Source organism: Salvelinus namaycush, chromosome 14, assembly GCF_016432855.1.
Source record: "Salvelinus namaycush isolate Seneca chromosome 14, SaNama_1.0, whole genome shotgun sequence".
Taxonomy (NCBI): Eukaryota; Metazoa; Chordata; class Actinopteri; order Salmoniformes; family Salmonidae; genus Salvelinus; species Salvelinus namaycush.
The window spans coordinates 33,173,749-33,192,486 of record NC_052320.1 but is presented as its reverse complement, the minus strand read 5'-3'; the positions used below and the strand labels follow the sequence as shown (position 1 = coordinate 33,192,486).

Below are 18,738 nucleotides of genomic sequence, written 5' to 3'. Positions count from 1 at the left end.
AACAGTTTGAATAATAAATCATCAAAAAGTATAAACTGCAATATCTACATAAGTGTGAAGATACACTGTATATATTCTTACTCTACCCCATGCATCTTCAGCAATCTGAAGGATTTAAGAATGAAAATTAAATCGGCTGACCAAATCATTTGCTGGTGTCTCAGCATGTGAAAGTGTTGATGCAAAACAATACCGTAACAAAAGCATAATTCATTTCCATTGAATACAAACCCTGCTATCATCAACATGCTCCTCACTGAAAGGTGTGCAATGTATACATCCCGATAAGGTCAAAGGCTGGGGTAAAAAGAGAGCATGTGAGCCATCGAGTAACACTTAAACCTAACACTGGAGACCTCCTGTACTTTCCTTGCCTTTGAGCTCATGCAACAACTAGTGCGTCAAGCATTATGTGTGAAACTGAGGACAAGGAATATATGGCCCTGATCTGGTTATCAATTTGTAGAAGCTAAAGTGATCATAATTCTTGAATATGAATCCATTATTCATAATCAATAATTGTATATGCAAGAGTAGAGCTTGACAGTCAATTGGAACTGTAGAGTTCTAAGGGAATATTTGTCAAATCTATATAATGAGGCCAACCTACTGTATTTGTGTCTGCTTAATGATAGCATAGTGTATCTCATGTAGAAGTTTAACTAATAACTAATAAAGGCGAAACAGCATACACCCTAAAAATGCACTAGTATAAATATCATTAGAATGACACTCGAGCATGCCACGGGTGCAGTTTCCCAAGGGGGCACCTTGCCCAACTCTTCTCTACATTATGACATAAAAAAATAATCTGCATTATTCCTGTTTGATCGAACTATGTTACATACAGTAGGTTGCATTATGTCCAAATGGACTTGCTTAAGTATAACATGTTATATTACATTTGGATGAAAAACCACCTCACACACTACATTCTCCAACTTTAGGGCCTGTCTTTGGAAATCAAAGAACTACTGTAGCAAACCAATAACAGATAAGAAACGTTAATAAAAAATATTTGTTCCAAAGACTAATTAGAATTCAGGGAGTCATTGCTGGTAGCGCATCTAGAGCACTCCCTCTTCTACTGTATCATTACATCTGATCGTTTTTTGCATATCAGTGGTTGACAAGACAAAGTGATTTGACTGCCGGACATCCAATCACAGGGTGGATGCTCCTTTCCTTACTGAAACCATGTCACAGTTCCTTGTGTTATCTGAGGCCTCAAGGCTAAAACACAGATTAGCTCTCTCCCTAGCATGTTCCACATAGGAGGTTAGTTTCCTTGACACTTTCCCTCGTGGCTTTGTTGCCTGCTTTGTCCAAGCATGTTTAGCCTAACACTTTTGTGTAAAGAGTATTCCACATATCTTCTGCTTATCTCTGATGGTCAGATATCAAACAGTTCAGCTTCCTTTTCCTTCCAGAAGGCAAAGCTGCGCTCAATGTATCTGCTGATCTCCTCATTGCTGAACTCTTTCAGTTCGTAGATCAGTTTGATTGAGTCTTCATTGGGCTCTTCTCTGTGCAGAGGTTCATATACGGGTGTGACTATGGTGACTTGAAGTGGAGCAGGTGCAATGTCCTGCGTCACACACTTCCCTACACTCTGTACTGTGGTCTCAGTTGTCACAACCTGGTCTACTGAGTCTTGCAAAGCCTCCTGAACAGTATCCTGCCCAGTTTTCTGTGCTGAATCCTGCACAGAAGTCTGAACTGTGTCTTTTGGAACACTCTCTTGTGCTACACTTTCAGGCTTCACGGCATCCTGAATAGGCCCATTCGTTGGACTCGGCTCAGAAGTGTTAACATCTGCCTGAACAGTGTCCTCCACAGTGTCCTTCACTGCACTCTGATCTGCATGGTTAATGCAGTCCTGAGCAGTAAGCTGGACACTATCCTGTACAGCAATCGAAGGCAAATACATGTTTGGTTCTGGGGCAGGCAACGGCTCCTGGACTGGCACTACCGACACCTCAGGAGCAATTGAAAGTAGCGAGGCGGTCATCATTCCTCCCCCATCCGCAGAATCACCAAAGTACTTTTGCTTAATGTCTTCAAAGCTGTCCGCCCAGTCCCGCTTCCCTTGCTCAATCTCCTCCATGACCTCACGGTGGAACTGGCGAATCAGCTCCCAGCTGTAGCTTCCGAGGCGGTCGAACATCTCGTAGCACAGTAGGTGGCGGAACTTCCGCTCGCTGCGAGACATGCTCATCTCTAGGAGTTGGAAGTAGCCCAGCATAAAGAGGTCTAGGGTCAGGGTCTCGTAGCTGACCGGTGCTCCATTAACGTGTGGCAGGAAATGCTCCGGCCAGTAGATCATCTGGGCCCGACTGAGCCGGCGGATCTGGCGAGTGGGCACCTGGCTCATGATGGTCCTCCAGTGGCCAATCAGGTTCCCTACCACTTGCCTGGACTTCATGAATAGGAGTGTTTTGTCATCCTCACTCGGTGTGTCTCCTTCCAGATCAGCGGTGAACCGGTTATATTCGTCCAGACCCACCCTTAGACTTCCCCGTTTGCCTGTGTACTTTGGCCTGTAGGACTCTGAGAGGGTGTACTTTCTCCAGTGTTCCAGGAACAAGAAGACGATCCGCTCCTTCCTCATCTCAATGCACTCTTGGACGTAGCTCATGTCCGTCTGCACCTCCAGGCTCCGGGTCAGCTGCTCGTGGTTCAGTATAGGGTCTGTAGACAGAACCTGGTTGAACTGATCAGACTGAGGGATCACATCAGAAGACTGGTATGTAAGAGGAGCATGAGATGGCATGATTAGAGGTTCCTCCACCAGCGGCAGAGATTCCTGGACTGGAGAAAGGTCTCCATTGTTAGGGGACTGGAGGACCTCTGCAGGGGAACACGGGACCTCATCCTCCTGAATCGGTTCGGGGCGATAACTGGACTCGCTCACAACAGGGAGGGACCTCTTGCGCTTGTATACCCGGTTTGTTTTGTCGTCAGCAAACTGGAACTGGTTCTGAATCTCATAGTTGGCCTTCAGGTTCTTCACAGAGACGCCACACTGCTTGATCTCCTTCTCCACCTCCTCCCTAGTGGAGAACGACTGGGATCGTCCGATGACCCCAGTGGCAATGGACCCTGCTGGGGTCATCTGGCCCATCCTATTGTTACTCCCTTCCTCCTGAGCATATCCGGGAGATATCAAATCCAAGATGTCTATCGTCTTGCCTCCCAGGGTGGCCAGGAGAATAGCCATGCTCTTGAGTAGCGTTGAGATTTTGCTGCACCAAGCTGGTAGATCTTCCGCTTGCCCGTGAACTTGCTTGGGGTTGATGTAGAAGTGCTCCTGGTTGAGGGCGGCAGAGACGGGAAGAAGTTGTTGAAGCTCTCGCTCCAACTCTTCCAGTTCCTTTTCCACCTCCGTCACCTTGTGCATGACCTGCAGGTTCTCGATTTGCTTCTCAATGCGGATGAGGTCATCCTCCATCATCAGCTCTCCAAAGGGGCCCAGGATGGCATTGTGGACATGAGAGTAGTGCCACTCCTGAGGCTGGTAGTGTCCACTGGCCGCAAACTAGATTAGAGTTCAAGGGACAGCAAAGAACAACAGAAAAGAGGGGGGAAGGGGGAAGTTCCTTCAGCTTGCACTTCCTGGTGTACTGTTAACACACGGCGCATGTTCATACTTCCTCGTCACACAGGATTTACATGGATTTAGTGGTGCAATGGCACTGCCTCAGTACAAGCTTCATAACTCCTAGATTAGCTGAGAGTCAGGGCACAGGCTACTCCTTTATGAAAGCAGGGTGGAAAAATCCTCTGCGCACAACTGCTGGCTGAATATGGTTGGGTGTATGGGTTCACTTTATTTGGAGGTCTGCTTTTAAACGGCTTATAATTCATTATTTAATAGTTTATTATATACTATTATAACGGTTTGTAAATCATTCAATATCATTTGTATATGTATAAATAAATTATGATGGAGAGGATCAGGCTCATGCATGTATATGGTTAACAAAATATGTAATTAGTGGTTATAAGCAGTTTATAAGCAGACCTTGACATAGAATGTTCAAGTTTTATGTCATGATAAAAAAAGTTCCCTTTCTTTTTTGATCATTGGGGCAAATGAATTATACTCCTAGTTAGTATTTCATTATAATTGTGTGTGAACCGGGTTGTTTTAAAAATCCCTCTTAGTTTTATAGGGAGTTTTAATAGGCTTATCCATAGCAAAAAAGAAACCCAGAGAAGCATCCTCAAAGAAGTAGATAACGTGGAGTGTATGGATGGACATGGGGCTAGTGTGAATAGGCCTTGCATCACACCACTGAATCAGCATGTAACGACTTAGAGCTGCACTGCTCCATCTCCATGTACTAGCCACACTGTGAAGCCATCAGCCAGATCCTACTGCATGTCAGGCTTTTAAACGGGCTAGAACTGGAATGGGCACCGTAGCCTGTAAGTATCCATTTCACCACACTCTGCAGGGCCTGGGTTCAGCACAAAAGTCAAGTAAAATAAAAAATGCATGCATTTGTTGTGACCCATGAACTCAATATATCAAAGCAGGATATACAGTATCTGCATGGCCTGATGGAGGGGCGACAAACAATCAGATTCAGCATCATTTAGATTGTACTTATACATTCGGAAATGGTTACGTCAGCATACAATGTATGGGTTCTTCATCGACTTAAAAATAATGAAGGCACCTGTCACTATATTAGTACAGTAGTCAATGCCCACCATCTTGGATGGAACAGGTACTGACTTAAGTATCTGAAATCATATTTAATGTTCCAGTCAAAACAAAGCAATCTGATAGTGATATGTTTAAATAAAATATAGATTATATAAATTAACAAACACCTACAGTACCATTCAAAAGTTTGGACACACCTACTCATTACAGGGTGTTTCTTTATTTTGACTATTTTCTACATTGTAGAATAATAGTGAAGACATCAAGACTATGAAATAACACATATGGAATCATGTAGCAACCAAAAACGTGTTCAACAAATCAAAATATATTTTAGATTCTTCAAAGTAGCCACCCTTTGCCTTGATGACATCTTTGCACACTCTTGGCATTCTCTCAACCAGCTTCATAAGGAATGCTTTTCCAACAGTCTTGACTTCACTCTGCGGTCCAACTCATCCCAAACCATCTCAATTGGGTTGAGTTCGGGTGATTGTGGAGGCCAGGTCATCTGATGCAGCACTCCATCACTCTCCTTCTTGGTCAAATAGCCCTTACACAGCATGGAGGTGTTTTGGGTCATTGTCCTGTTGAAAAACAAATGCTAGTCCCACTAAAAGCAAACCAGATGGGATGGTGTATCACTGCAGAATGCTGTGGTAGCCATGCTGGTTAAGTGTGCCTTGAATTCTAAATAAATCACTGACAGTGTCACCAGCAAAGCACCATCACACCTCCTCCATTCATGGTGGGAACCACACATGCAGAGATCATCCGTTCACCTACTCTGCATCTCACAAAGACACAGCGGTTGGAACAAAAAATAAAAAATTTGGACTCAGACCAAAAGGACAGATTTCAATCGGTCTAATGTCCATTGCTAGTGTTTCTTGGTCTAAGCAAGTCTCTTCTACTTATTGGTGTCCTTTAATACTGGTTTCTTTGCAGCAATTCGACCATGAAGGCCTGATTCACGCTGTCTCCTCTGAACAGTTGATGTTGAGATGTGTCTGTTACTTGAACTCTGGGAAGCATTTATGTGGGCTGCAATTTCTGAGGCTGGTAACTCTAATTAACTTATCCTCTGCAGCAAAGGTAACTCTGTGTCTTCCTTTCCTGTATCAGTCCTCATGAGAGCCAGTTTCATCATAGCACTTGAAGGTTTTTGCGACTGCACTTGAAGACACTTTAAAAGTTCTTGAAATTTCCCAGATTGACTGACCTTCATGTCTTGATGGACTGTTGCTTTTCTTTGCTTATTTGAGCTATTCTTGCCATAATATGGACTTGCTCTTTTACCAAATAGGGCTGTCTTCTGGCTCAAACGCATTAAGGGTGGCTACTCAAACGCACTAAGGGTGGCTACTTTGAAGAATCTCACATTTTTTAAATATATTTTGATTTGTTTAACACTTTTTTGGTTACTACATGATTCCATGTGTTATTTCATAGTGATGTTTTCACTATTATTCAACAATGTAGAAAATAGTCAAAATAAAGATAAACTAGAATGAGTAGGTGTGTCCAAACTTTTGACTGGTATTGTCTGTTGCAAATTTCCTATTATCAATAGTTCTAAAAGAGGGACAAGAGCAAAGAATCCCTCAAACTGCTTTAGGGACATTCGACCATGGGGAATACATGCACAGTTCTAACATGTCAATCAATTATTCATGTTTCTAATTGTATTATGATAAAACTGCTGCCATTGTGAAGAATCATTTATGTTCAAGCTCCCACAGGTAATAGTAGCCGATACTAAGGGCACAGGTACTAGTACCAAGCAGCTAGGAAGACCAGAGACTTCGACTACACATACTAACTTATTGAACCATAACAAGACTTAAAACATAACCTCTGAAAAGGATTGTTGTTCATCTAATCACAAAACATGTAACAGTGCCTTCGGAAAGAATTCAGACCCCTTGACTTTTTAAGTTACAGCCTTATTCTAACATTGATTAAATAACAAGAAATCCTCAGCAATACCCCATATTGACAAAGCGAAAACAAGTTTTTAGACTTAAAAAAACAAACAGAAATACCTTATTTACATAAGCATGAGACTCGAAATTGAGCTCATGTGCATCCTGTATACATTGATCATCCTTAAGATGTTTCTACAACTTGACTGGAGTCCACCTGTGGTAAATTCAATTGATTGGACATGATGTGGAAAGGCACACACCTGTCTATATAAGGTCCCACAGTTGACAGTGCATGTCAGAGCAAAAACCAAGCCATGAGGTCGAAGGAATTGTCCATAGAGCTCAGAGACAGGATTGTGTCGCAGCACAGATCTGGCGAAGGGTACCAAAAAATGTCTGCAGCATTGAAGGTCCCCAAGAACACAGTGGCCTCCATAATTCTTAAATGGAAGAAGTTTAGAATCACCAAGACTTTTCCTAGAGCTGGCCGCCCGGCCAAACTGAGCAATTGGTGGAGAAGGGCCTTGGTCAGTGAGGTGACCAAGAACCCGATGGTCACTCTGACAGAGCTCTAGAGTTCCTCTGATGAGATGGGAGAACCTTGCAGAAGGACAACCATCTCTGCAGCACTCCACCAATCAGGTCTTTATGGTAGAGTGGCCAGACGGAAGCCACTCCTCAGTAAAGGCACATGACAGCCCGCTTGGAGTTTGCCAAAAGGCACCTAAAGACTCACCGACATTGAGAGACAAGATTGGTCTGATGAAACCAAGATTTAACTATTTGGCCTGAATGACAAGCGTCACGTCTGGAAAAAACCTGGCAACATCCCTACAGGGAAGCATGGTGGTGGCAGCATCATGCTGTGGGGATGTTTTTCAGCGGAAGGGACTGGGATACTAGTCAGGATCGAGGAAAAGATGAACGGAGCAATGTACAGCGATATCCTTGATGAAAACCTGCTCCAGAGCGCTCAGGACCTCAGACTGGGGCAAAGGTTCACCTTCCAACAGGACAATGACCCTAAGCACACAGCCAAAACAACGCAGAAGTGGCTTGGGGACAACTCTCTGAATGTCCTTGAGTGGCCCAGCCAGAACCCAGACTTGAACCCAATCGAACAGCTCTGGAGAGACCTGAAAATAGCTGTGCAGCAACGCTCCGCATCCAACCTGACAGAGCTTGAGAGGATCTGCAGAGAAGAATGGGAGAAAATCCCCAAATACAGGTGTGTCAAGCTTGTAGCGTCATACCCAAGAAGACTCGAGGCTGTAATCGCTTCAACAAAGTACTGAGTAAAGGGTCTGAATAATTATGTATATGTAATAGTTCCGTTTTTTATTTGTAACACATTTGCAAACATTTTTTTTTTTAAAACAGTTTTTGCTTTGTCATTATGGGGTATTGTGTGTAGATTGATGAGAGGAAATAAAAAATAAATAAAAAATTAGAATGGCTTTAAGGTAACAAAATATGAAAAATGTCAAGGAGTTTGAATACTTTCCGAAGGCACTGTATATTAAAACTTAAAAGTAATGACTGAAAGTAGACTGCTCGTGTAGAAGTCCTCAAACCATCTGACTACAACCTGCCTACTTCTAAACATATTATAAAATTAACAATCAATTCAGATTATAAACTCAACCATCAGATACTGCAACACCGATAAAACATCAGAAGCACTACAACTATAATGTTCTTACTCAAACCAAATTTAGCTCCCTTTAAGGAATATAATTCATATACTATATTCTGACATGCAGTGATGGCCATATCAAGCTCTTTCAAAAGACACAGCAAAGGCTTGAGCATGCGTTCAAACAAAACCAACCCACCAAAATCGCACACCAACCCACATTTCAGCCATCCTCCTTGTGCTTTCAATCCCTTTTAACCACGTCTGACCGTGGTATTCCCCCGAGCACCAGTTCTGTGATAGCAGCACAAAAAGGAGAGCTGAAACTGCGAATCTTTCTCATCACACTTGGACTTCTATCTTTCTCTCACACCCCCTCCATTTAAGCCTACCTTGCGTTTGTGTTCTTCCTCCTCCTGCATCTTGACCTGGAGCTTGCGCACCATCACCTGCCTCTTCCACTCGGGGATGGCCCGGCCCTGCTCATCGTGTGTGGGCACTAGGGCCTCCACGTCCGCCAGGCTACCCTTCCGGGTCTGGCCCATCAGGCTAGATGCCGACGCTGCTCCGCTGCCATTCCCATTGAGGAGCTGCTCGCTGCTCTGAGAGGTGGAGAGGGTCCGGGGCGTGCCGGTGCCAACCGGGCTGGGGGTGGTGGGTGGCGAAGTGGCGCTGGCAGCAGGGGGAGGGGACATGGGCTTGGCTGATGGCGGGCTGACCGTGCGGGTCGGAGGCGGGGACGTAGGGCTCTCTCCCTGGAGGATGGAAGGAGTATAAAGTCAAACTGGAATTTGTCCATGGCTTAAACTACATGGGCTCAGTTACAATATACATACACTTCATAGAATCTACAACATTGAAACTCCCCTATGTACAGCGCCTTTGGAACGTATTCAGACCCCTTGACGTTTTCCACATTTTGTTAGGTTACAGCCTAATTCTAAAATGGATTAAATAAAACATTTTCCTCAGCAATCTACACACAATACTTTTTGCAAATAAAAATACATTTAACAAATACCTTATTTACATAAGTAATCAGACCTTTTGCTGTGAGACTCGAAATTGAGCTCAGGTGCATCCTGTTTCCATTGATCATCCTTGAGATGTTTCTACAACTTGATTGGAGTCCACCTGTGGTAAATTCAATTGATTGGACATGATTTGGAAAGGGACACACCTGTCTATATAAGGTCCCACAGCTGACAGTGCATGTCAGAGCAAAAACCAAGCCATGAGGTTGAAGGAATTGTCCGTAGAGCTCAGAGACAGGATTCTGTCGAAGCACAGATCTGGCAAAGGGTACCAAAAAATTTCTGCAGCATTGAAAAACACATTGGCCTCCATCATTCTTAAATGGAAGAAGTTTGGAACCACCAAAACTCTTCCTAGAGCTGGCCGCCCGACCAAACTGAGCAATTGGGGGAGAAGGGCCTTGGTCAGGGAGGTGACCAAGAACCCGATGGTCACTCTGACAGAGCACTAATGGGAGATGGGAGAATCTTCCAGAAGGACAACCATCTCTGCAGCACTTCACCAATCAGGCCTTTATGTTAGAGTAGTCAGACGGAAGCCACTCCTCAGTAAAGGCACATGACAGCCCACTTGGAGTTTGCCAAAAGGCACCTAAAGATTCCCAGACCATGAGGAACAAGATTCTCTGGTCTGATGAAACCAAGATTTAACTCTTTGGCCTGAATGCCAAGCGTCACATCTGGAGGAAACCTGGGACCATCCCTAAGGTGAAGCATGGTGGCAGCATCATGCCGTGGGGATGTTTTTCAGCGGCAGGGAATGGGAGACTAGTCAGGATCGAGGGAAAGATGAACGGAGCAAAGTACAGAGATCCTTGATGAAAACCTGCTCCAGAGTGTTCAGGACCTCAGACTGGGCTGAAGGTTCACCTTCCAACAGGACAACGACCCTAAGCACACAGCCAAGACAACGCAGGAGTGGCTTCGGGACAAGTCTCTGAATGTCCTTGAGTGGCCCAGCCAAAGCCCGGAATTTAACCTGATCGAATAACTCTGGAGAGACCTGAAAATAGCTGTGCAGCAATGCTCCTCATCCAACCTGACAGAGCTTGAGAGGATCTGCAGAGAAGAATGGGAGAAACTCCCCAAATACAGGTGTGCCAAGCTTGTAGCGTCATACCCAAGAAGACTCGATGCTGTAATTGCTGCCAAAGGGGCTTCAACAAAGTACTGAGTAAAGGGTCTGAATACTTATGTAAATGTGATAGTTTAAAAATATATATATATATATATATATATAACCAAACATTTCTAAAAACCTGTTTTTGCTTTGTCATTATGGGGTATTGTGTGTAGACTGATGAGGTTAAAAAAAACGTACATTTGGAATAAGGCTGTAACGTAACAAAATTTGGGCAAAAATCAAGGGGTCTGAATACTTTCCGAAGGCACTGTATTTATTTGGACAGCGAAGCTAAAACATTAAATTTGGCTCTATACTCCAGTATTTTGGATTTGAGATGAAATGTTTTATATGAGGCGACAGTACAGAATGTCACTTTTTATTTGAGGGTATTTTCATACATATGTTTTACCGTTTAGAAATGAAAGCACTTTATGTATCTAGTCCCACCATTTGAAGGTATCATTAGTATTTGGAAAAATTAACTTAGTGTATTACAGTATTCAAAAGTTTCATATTCCTAGTACGCAATGACCACATCAAGCTTGCTTGTAACTCTACAAACTTGTTGGATGCATTTGCAGTTTGTTTTGGTTGTGTTAGAAATTTACCCTCACACACCACCACACTTTATATACCAGGGTTGGCTGGCCTTCTCTAGTCAATCGTAGGCTCAGTCACTGGTATACTTTCATTTAGAAAGCCATTTTGGGGACTCTATCATTTTATTTGGCCATTTGTATTGTTCAGAAATGTGGTGGGTACTCTCTTCTTTCGCAGGACTTTATCCTGCTAACTGTTCCATATGTCCGAACTGAATTTGGTAAAAGGGCTTTTACGTCCTCTGCGCCATCGGCTTGGAACGCCTTACAAAATACTTTTAAACTTGAAGAACTTGTCCTGATTGGTGTTTTTAAATCATTGATGAAGGATTTTGAGGCTGATTCCCTGACCTGTCAATGTTTTTAATTTGCTGTTTTTGTTATACTCTTGTGAATTCTATGGTTTTTTACTAGATTACCTGTAGTTTTTCATGTCTGTCTGTAAACATCAAAAGGTTGGTCATTGAAACAATATTTCTAACGTAAATAATGTGGGAAATGGTTGGTGGGGCTCTAAATAATAATCATGTCAAATAAGTTGTTGTTTTGTGATATAATTAAGAACTGTATAACCAAATAATGGTAACTCTACAAATGTATTTGTCCCAGTTATCAGATTTACCTCTAAATGCTGTGGAACTTATATGATTAAATATGAAACTATTTGTGAGAAGATGAAATGTGATTTTAGCCTTCTAAATGAGACTTGTCTTTCATGTAAAGTTTTACCCAGTCAGTAAACACGCACATGTGAGCACAGACATTATGACAAAAGGAGGGAACGCCCTTTTTCTCCAAGTGTTTATAAAAGGACTCCTAATGAAACATTACATTAGACCAGAGAACGTGAGGATCATCCACTCGTTTGAAATGGTGGGAATTGTAATCTCTAGAGACCAAAACATGCTGGTTTGCTGCCGGTGTGGACAGTGGTCTTAGCTGTACCCTGAATAATCAACCATTTAGACCAGTATACGGACGGTAAGCCGGACGTCACAAATGGTTTAAAGCTAAAGACTCGTATACGTGCAGCGCGATCTGAACACGTTACGAAATGGTTTAGACTACAATACCAGAAAATGGCAAGACCCTCTGAAACTCTCTCTCTCTCGAAGAAGAAGAAGAAGACTACACAGGGACATATAGTCTGCATGTCACGCCCTGACCTTAGAGAGCCTTTTTATTTCTCTATTTGGTTAGGTCAGGGTGTGATTAGGGTGGGCATTCTAGGTTTTCTGTTTCTATGTTAGTGTGTTTGATTCCCAATCGGAGGCAGCTGTCTATCGTTGTCTCTGATTGGGAATCAGATATAAGTTGTCAGTTTCCTTTTGGGTTTTGTGGGATCTTGTCTTTGTTTGTTGCTTTCTGCAGGACTAGCTTTACGTTCGGTTTGTGTTCATTGTTTTTTCCCGGTGTTACGTTTTCAAATAAAGAGAGAATGTATCCCTAGCACGCTGCACCTTGGTCCGGTCATTTATCATCCGATGACGAGAGTAACACTGCAGCTGTTTATGCACGGTTAGCCTAGGAAACTCGACCAAAGACGAAGAACAATTTCCTCTCACCACTATAGGTGGGTATCTATTCTAAACAAACAGAGCGAAGGACAAGGACTGCTAAACACCACGTGGTACACCTCTGGAAGATCCGTTATAACAGACACTCCGAGACCAAGAGGCTACGACTACAAAAGACATGATCTCTGGTGGACAACCAGAGACTTACATAGAGACTTTCTGTCGACTGACTCCAGGCGCTTTCAACAGGGCGAGACGACAAAGACATACAAGCGTAAATATTTACCTTGCATTTCTAAATCCGAATGAGCAGTGCTAAATATCCCTACTTACAATGAGTGTCTCTCCTCCTCCCGCACTTTCTTCCACCCCCTTTCATTGCGTAACAAGCTGTCATATCGGGTTAGTCCAATAGGGACTTTTCATTGCATCATGTTAATAATCAGTGTATAATCTATCCTGTGTGTGTTATGTATGTATGTTCTATTGTTTATTTTTTGCCCCCCCCCCCCAGTTTTCTCCCCAATTGGTAGTTGCCGTCTTGTCTCATCGCTGCAACTCCCATACGGACTCAGGAGAGGCGAAGGTCGAGAGCCATGCGTCCTCTGAAACACAACCCAACCCAACCCAACCAAGCCACACTGTTTCTTGACACAATGCCCACTTAACCCGGAAGCCAGCCACACCAATGTGTCAGAGGAAACACCTGGCGACAGTGTCAGCATGCACTGCCCCCGGACCGCAACAGGAGTCGCTAGTGCGCAGTGGGACAAGGACATCCCTGCCGGCCAAACCCTCCCCTAACCCGGACGATGCTGGGCCAATTGTGTGCCGCTCCATGGGTCTCCCGGTCGCGACCGGCTGCAACAGAACCTGGACTCGAACCCAGAATCTCTAGTGGAACAGCTAGCATTGCGATGCAGTGCCTTAGACCACCGCGCCACTCGGGAGTCCATGTTAATGTATTTCTGTGTGATTATTTCATTAGTTAGTAAATAAATAATTAAGCCAATTTGTGTAAGCTGATTCATCATGGAGAATAGGGTTCGTGCAGATTTAACGGATTATTCGACGTTCAGAATGAGACTGATGAGGTAAATAAGAATTAATGAATTGACTGTGACTGATGTAAGAGATATTATATCTTTAGAGTTTAGTCGGGGAGATAGTAACTCGTTAAATAACTTTTCCCATGGTGCCCAAAGATCACGAATTGTTACATGATTAATTTAATCATCGTAATAATTAAACAGTTAATGGATTTGATAAAATAACTGTCAAACACATTAATGATGTCACGGATCCCCCCGGCACTGCTCCTCATTCTGTTCACCAGTTCCGGAGGTCTACGTCACCGGCTTTCTAGGCTTCACTATCATCAACCCAGGACTGTCTTGTCTGATTACACACACCTGGTTCCCATTTCCCCTGATTAGTATGTTATATATGTGCCCTCTGTTCCCTCTGTCTTTGTCGGTTATTGTTCCCATGTCCTTTGGTCGTGTGAGTACCTATGCGTTGGTGCAGCTGTTATGCTGCGTGCTACATATAGTGTGTATTACGGAGAACATCCCGTGTCGTCCAACGAGGTTTACCCTCGCTCTTTTGTTTGGGTACAGCCCAGTGTTTTGTATACGTGTTTGTTTTGGGTGTATTAAAAACTGCTATTGTGTATTCCTGCGCCTGTCTCCAAATCCTTTATACCAGCATGACAAATGATAGCAACGTCACAACACTAGTTTATCCAAATACATTTCATGAATATCACAATGCATTGATCCAGAAGTTGAAGTCAACACTATTGTTTCTGATGCAGCGGGAATCATTTAGTCACTTGTCAGTACACTTGTAAAGGATATTATATAAAACTATAAAATTATACACAGTACCAGTCAAAAGTTTGGACACACCTACTCGCTCAAGGGTTTTTCTTGAATGAAAAAATTAAATAACACATACGGAATCATGTAACCAAAAAAGTGTTCAACATATCAAAATATATTTTAGATTCTTCAAATTAGCCACCCTTTGCCTTGACGACAGCTTTGCACACTCTTAGCCTTCTCTCAACCAGCTTCATGAGGAGTGCTTTTCCAACAGTCTTGAAGGAGTTCCCACATATGCTGAGCACTTGTTGGCTGCTTTTCCTTCACTCTGCGGTCCAACTCATCCCAAATCATCTCAATTGGGTTGAGGTCGGGTGATTGTGGAGGCCAGGTCATCTGATACAGCTCTCCTTCTTGGTCAAATAGCCTTACACAGCCTGAAGGTGTGTTGGGTCATTGTCCGGTTGAAAAACAAATGATAGTCCCACTAAGCAAACCAGATGGAATGACATATCGCTGCAAAATACTGTGGTAGCCATGCTGGTTAGGTGTGCCTTGAATTCTAAATAAATCACAGACCGTGTCACCAGCAAAGCACCACCACACCTCCTCCATGCTTCACGGTGGGAACCGCACATGCAGAGATTATCCGTTCACCTACTCTTCATCTCACAAAGACACAGAGGTTGGAACCAACCATCTCAAATCTGGACTCATCAGACCAAAAGGACAGATCTCCATCGGTCTAATTTCCATTGCTTGTGTTTCTTGGCCCAAACAAGTATCTTCTACTTATTGGTGTCCTTTAGTACTGGTTTCTTTGCAGCAATTCGACCATAAAGGCCTAATTCACGCAGTCTCCTCTGAACAGTTGATGTTGAGATGTGTCTGTTACTTGAACTCTGGAAAGCATTTATTTGGGCTGCAAACTGATTGGCTCAAACGCATTAAGAAAGAAATTCCATAAATGAACTTTTAACAAGGCACACCTGTTAATTGAAATGCATTCCAGGTGTCTACCTCATGAAGCTGGTTGAGAGAATGCCAAGAGTGTGCAAAGCTGTCATCAAGGCCAACGGGTGGCTACTTTGAAGAATCTCAAATATATTTAGATTTTTTTTAACACTTTTTTGGTTACTACATGACTCCATATGTGTTATTTCATAGTTTATGTCTTCACAATTATTCTACAATGTAGAAAATGAGTAGGTGTGTACAAACTTTTGAGAGGCAGCAATATCTATACCACAATGCAGTTGTGAACATACTAGGTATTCTATATTATACTAAAACATCAGTCTAACTGAATATGGGTGTTGGTTGAATGTTCCAGGCAGGTTCCAGAATGTTCTTCAGCTGGTGCACCTCTTCTACTGTTGGGTAATGTCAGCTGGTTTAGCAGGCTTTGGCGCTGTGGCAATGTTGGCAGGGGGAGCTGTGAGTCTGGCTGCTTGTTGACAACAGTCTGTTATTTTCTGCACTCCACAACCAGGTGGATAAGCGTCTCCCTGAAGTGGTGGGTTCTGGGCTTGTGCACTTTCTTCACCACCCACTTCTTTGACCTCTTGCAGAATAATTGTTTGTACTGTAAGTATCCTGGAAAGACATGACGACTGATCATGAGGATGTATAATCATAAAATAAACCATGTTAATCTGTAAACAAAACATGGAACAGTAAACAGGTATGTGTTTTGTTACATTTAAATAATGGGGCTTTGAGATGGGCTGCTAACAGATGTGAAAAGTTTGAGGGGGGCTTGACATATAGACAGTCTAGTTGTGTATTGTTGTGTATGAGCACCTACAGTTGTGCTGTTGAGTAGACAAGCACTGCCAACAATGGAGTGAATAGGCTAGAAGAGTAAACTAACAACCCCTCTCAAAGAACTGACTACAAGGGTGTGACAAGTTTGAGGAGCACTTGGCTTGTAGACAGTTTAGTGTATTGGTGATTTTGTTGTTTTCTCAAGAGGGTATTTGTGCTTTCATAAATGCCTTTGGCCGTCCTGGCTTGTTTACGAGTCAGATGATGTTGAGCTTGTTCCCGGCTGAAAGCTTTCATCCAATGGGTCTGCGGGCTCTGTACTACTAAAGCTGGTGTTAAGTTCATCGTCATCAGTAGCAGGGTTAGCCTGTAGGACACACAGTAGTCAGTGATTAGTCAAAATTGTACTACTTTGTCCCCATCAATACCCACGCCCCTTACGTCAATAGATCATGCATATTAACCTTCACCCCCCCCCCCCCCCCCCCCCCCCCCCCCCAACAGACACCAGTCAGTCACACACACCTAATATCTCCTTTTTCCATTTTCAAACATGAACAATCAGCTAAGCCGCCATAATATAGAGAAAACTACAGTCGAAGTTGTAGCTTCTATAACAACAAGACACAGAACATGTTTATGCCTAGCTCCAGTATATGTATTTGCTCATCATGGAGTCATGGAAAAATCTAGCAAAAGTGACTTACAATAGTTCCTGGTGCTGAGCTTGATGTTGATGCTGCTGCAGATGGGATCGGGCTCTATAAACACATAATCACGTTAGCCTCTGTGGTAGTTAGATCGCTAGCTAGTTAACGGTTAGATACAGTCCAGTAGGCTGTAGCTAGCTAAATTAACCTAATGAAGCTCACAATGCAACATTTCAAATCACGTCGCCAGATAACAGCTGGCTATTTACATTGATTTACTTTGGAATGTTTAGCCAGTGTATTATGAAAGCTAGCTAGCTAGATTTTGGTTTAGATAAACAAATGTAGTTCGCTAGCTAGTTAGCTAGGTAACGTTAGCTACCTTTACCTCAGCTTGACTTCTTTTCTGCTGCACTGATGTTGGCTGATCGCATGCCTTCCTCTTTGAAGTGAAGGGGAAAATCAATGGAAAAGCATCACTTTAACGTTCGACCACCTGGCAACCCCATCAGTTTCGAAATCCTCTGGCTGGAAGTGCTGGCTACAAACACAGACATTTTGATATTTCTGCACGTCCTGAAATCGCTACGAACTCTGGATATTGTGGTTTGCTAACAACCAGAACATGTAGACGGCCTGTTAAAACCAGTGAGATGCAGAAACGCTCGTATTTGCGTGTTGCAATTTTTATGACACACATGATATGTTAATAACATATTAAATGGGCATATGGTGAAATAGAGCAGCAGGGAAATTTCCCTTTAAGTTTACAAAAATATTGTTGAAAATGTTGAAAATCTAATAACAAGGTGTGGAGAACTAAAGTGTTTTTACATTTCAACTTATTTTAGAAGAAATAGAGAATTATTTAAGAAAAGTGAAAGGGTACCAATATATTTGGCCGGTACTGTATGTATGGAAATACCCTAAAATAAAAAGGTGACATTCTGTTCTGTCTACTCAAAAAAATATTTGATCTCAAATCCAAAATGCTGGAGTATAGAGCCAAATAAAACATTTTAGCTTCACTGTCCAAATAAATACGTAGGGGAGTACATTTGAAATGAGCCAGAGTGCTTAAGGGATACTGCTGCACGATGAGAATTCCTTTTGTGGATAACTTTGCAGCTTTTACAGACCGACCAGGTCTATTTCTTCGGGACAATTTACATCTTAACAGGTATGGCTCCAGCATCCTCTCCACCAACATGTCTCTTACTCTTGCCTCATGTAGAGCCTTTGATACCTGACGTTGTGTATTCTCGGGGGTTGACTTTTGGGATTGTACGCTCCCCTATCAGACTATGTTCAATGCTCCTCTCCCAGTTTCATTAATTAGTTCCTCAATTGCAAATATGGAACAAACTACAGTTAACAACCCTTCTGCAATTCCTAGTTTATTGTCCAATCACCGTATTGCGAATACTACTCACATGCAGAGAGGTATTGTTAGTAGTAATCTTGTCCCCATAAAATTGAGCTCTGTCAATAGCTCGAAAATGGTTTATTGCTCATCTAGTGCAGCTTCAGGTGCTACCTTGGATACTCCATCTGATATGAATTCCCGTAGCAATGGTATTGGAATAATTCATTTGAATGCTAGAAGCCTGATCCAAAAGTTGGACTTTATTGAAATTTTGGTCTCACAATCAAATGTTGACGTTCTGATTGTATCTGAATCGTGGCTGTGTGATTCTGTGCCAGATTCAGATGTTCAGTTGATTGGATACAATATTTATAGAACTGATAGAGTTGGTAGAGGTGGTGGTATTGCGATTCATGTTAAATGCTGCTTAAATGTTTCTGTGTCCATATCAACCTCTGTCTCAAAGCAATATGAATGTCTAGTTTTAAACGTGGTACTTGGTAATAATGCTCATTTAACTCTAGCAGGGGTATATCGCCCCCCCCCTCAGCTCCTCCTTGTACTCTATGCAATTTATCTGATATACTGTCTAATTATGCAAACTCTGAATTACT

General features: G+C 42.8%; 1 protein-coding gene and 1 long non-coding RNA gene across 2 annotated transcripts in view; both read right to left on the bottom strand.

Moving 5' to 3' along the window:
• espn (espin) overlaps positions 1-18,738 on the bottom strand; it is a 102,949-nt gene that overhangs the window by 7,107 nt on the left and 77,104 nt on the right. The window contains exon 11 of the mRNA XM_039007454.1: positions 8,632-8,994. Coding sequence (XP_038863382.1) covers positions 8,632-8,994 — 363 coding nt within the window. The remainder of the gene's footprint in view (positions 1-8,631; positions 8,995-18,738) is intronic.
• On the bottom strand, positions 15,522-17,307 carry LOC120059410. The gene is made up of 3 exons (XR_005478143.1): positions 17,147-17,307; positions 16,816-16,869; positions 15,522-16,475 (listed from the first exon to the last, which is right to left on the bottom strand). It is a non-coding gene; the product is annotated as an uncharacterized LOC120059410 (long non-coding RNA).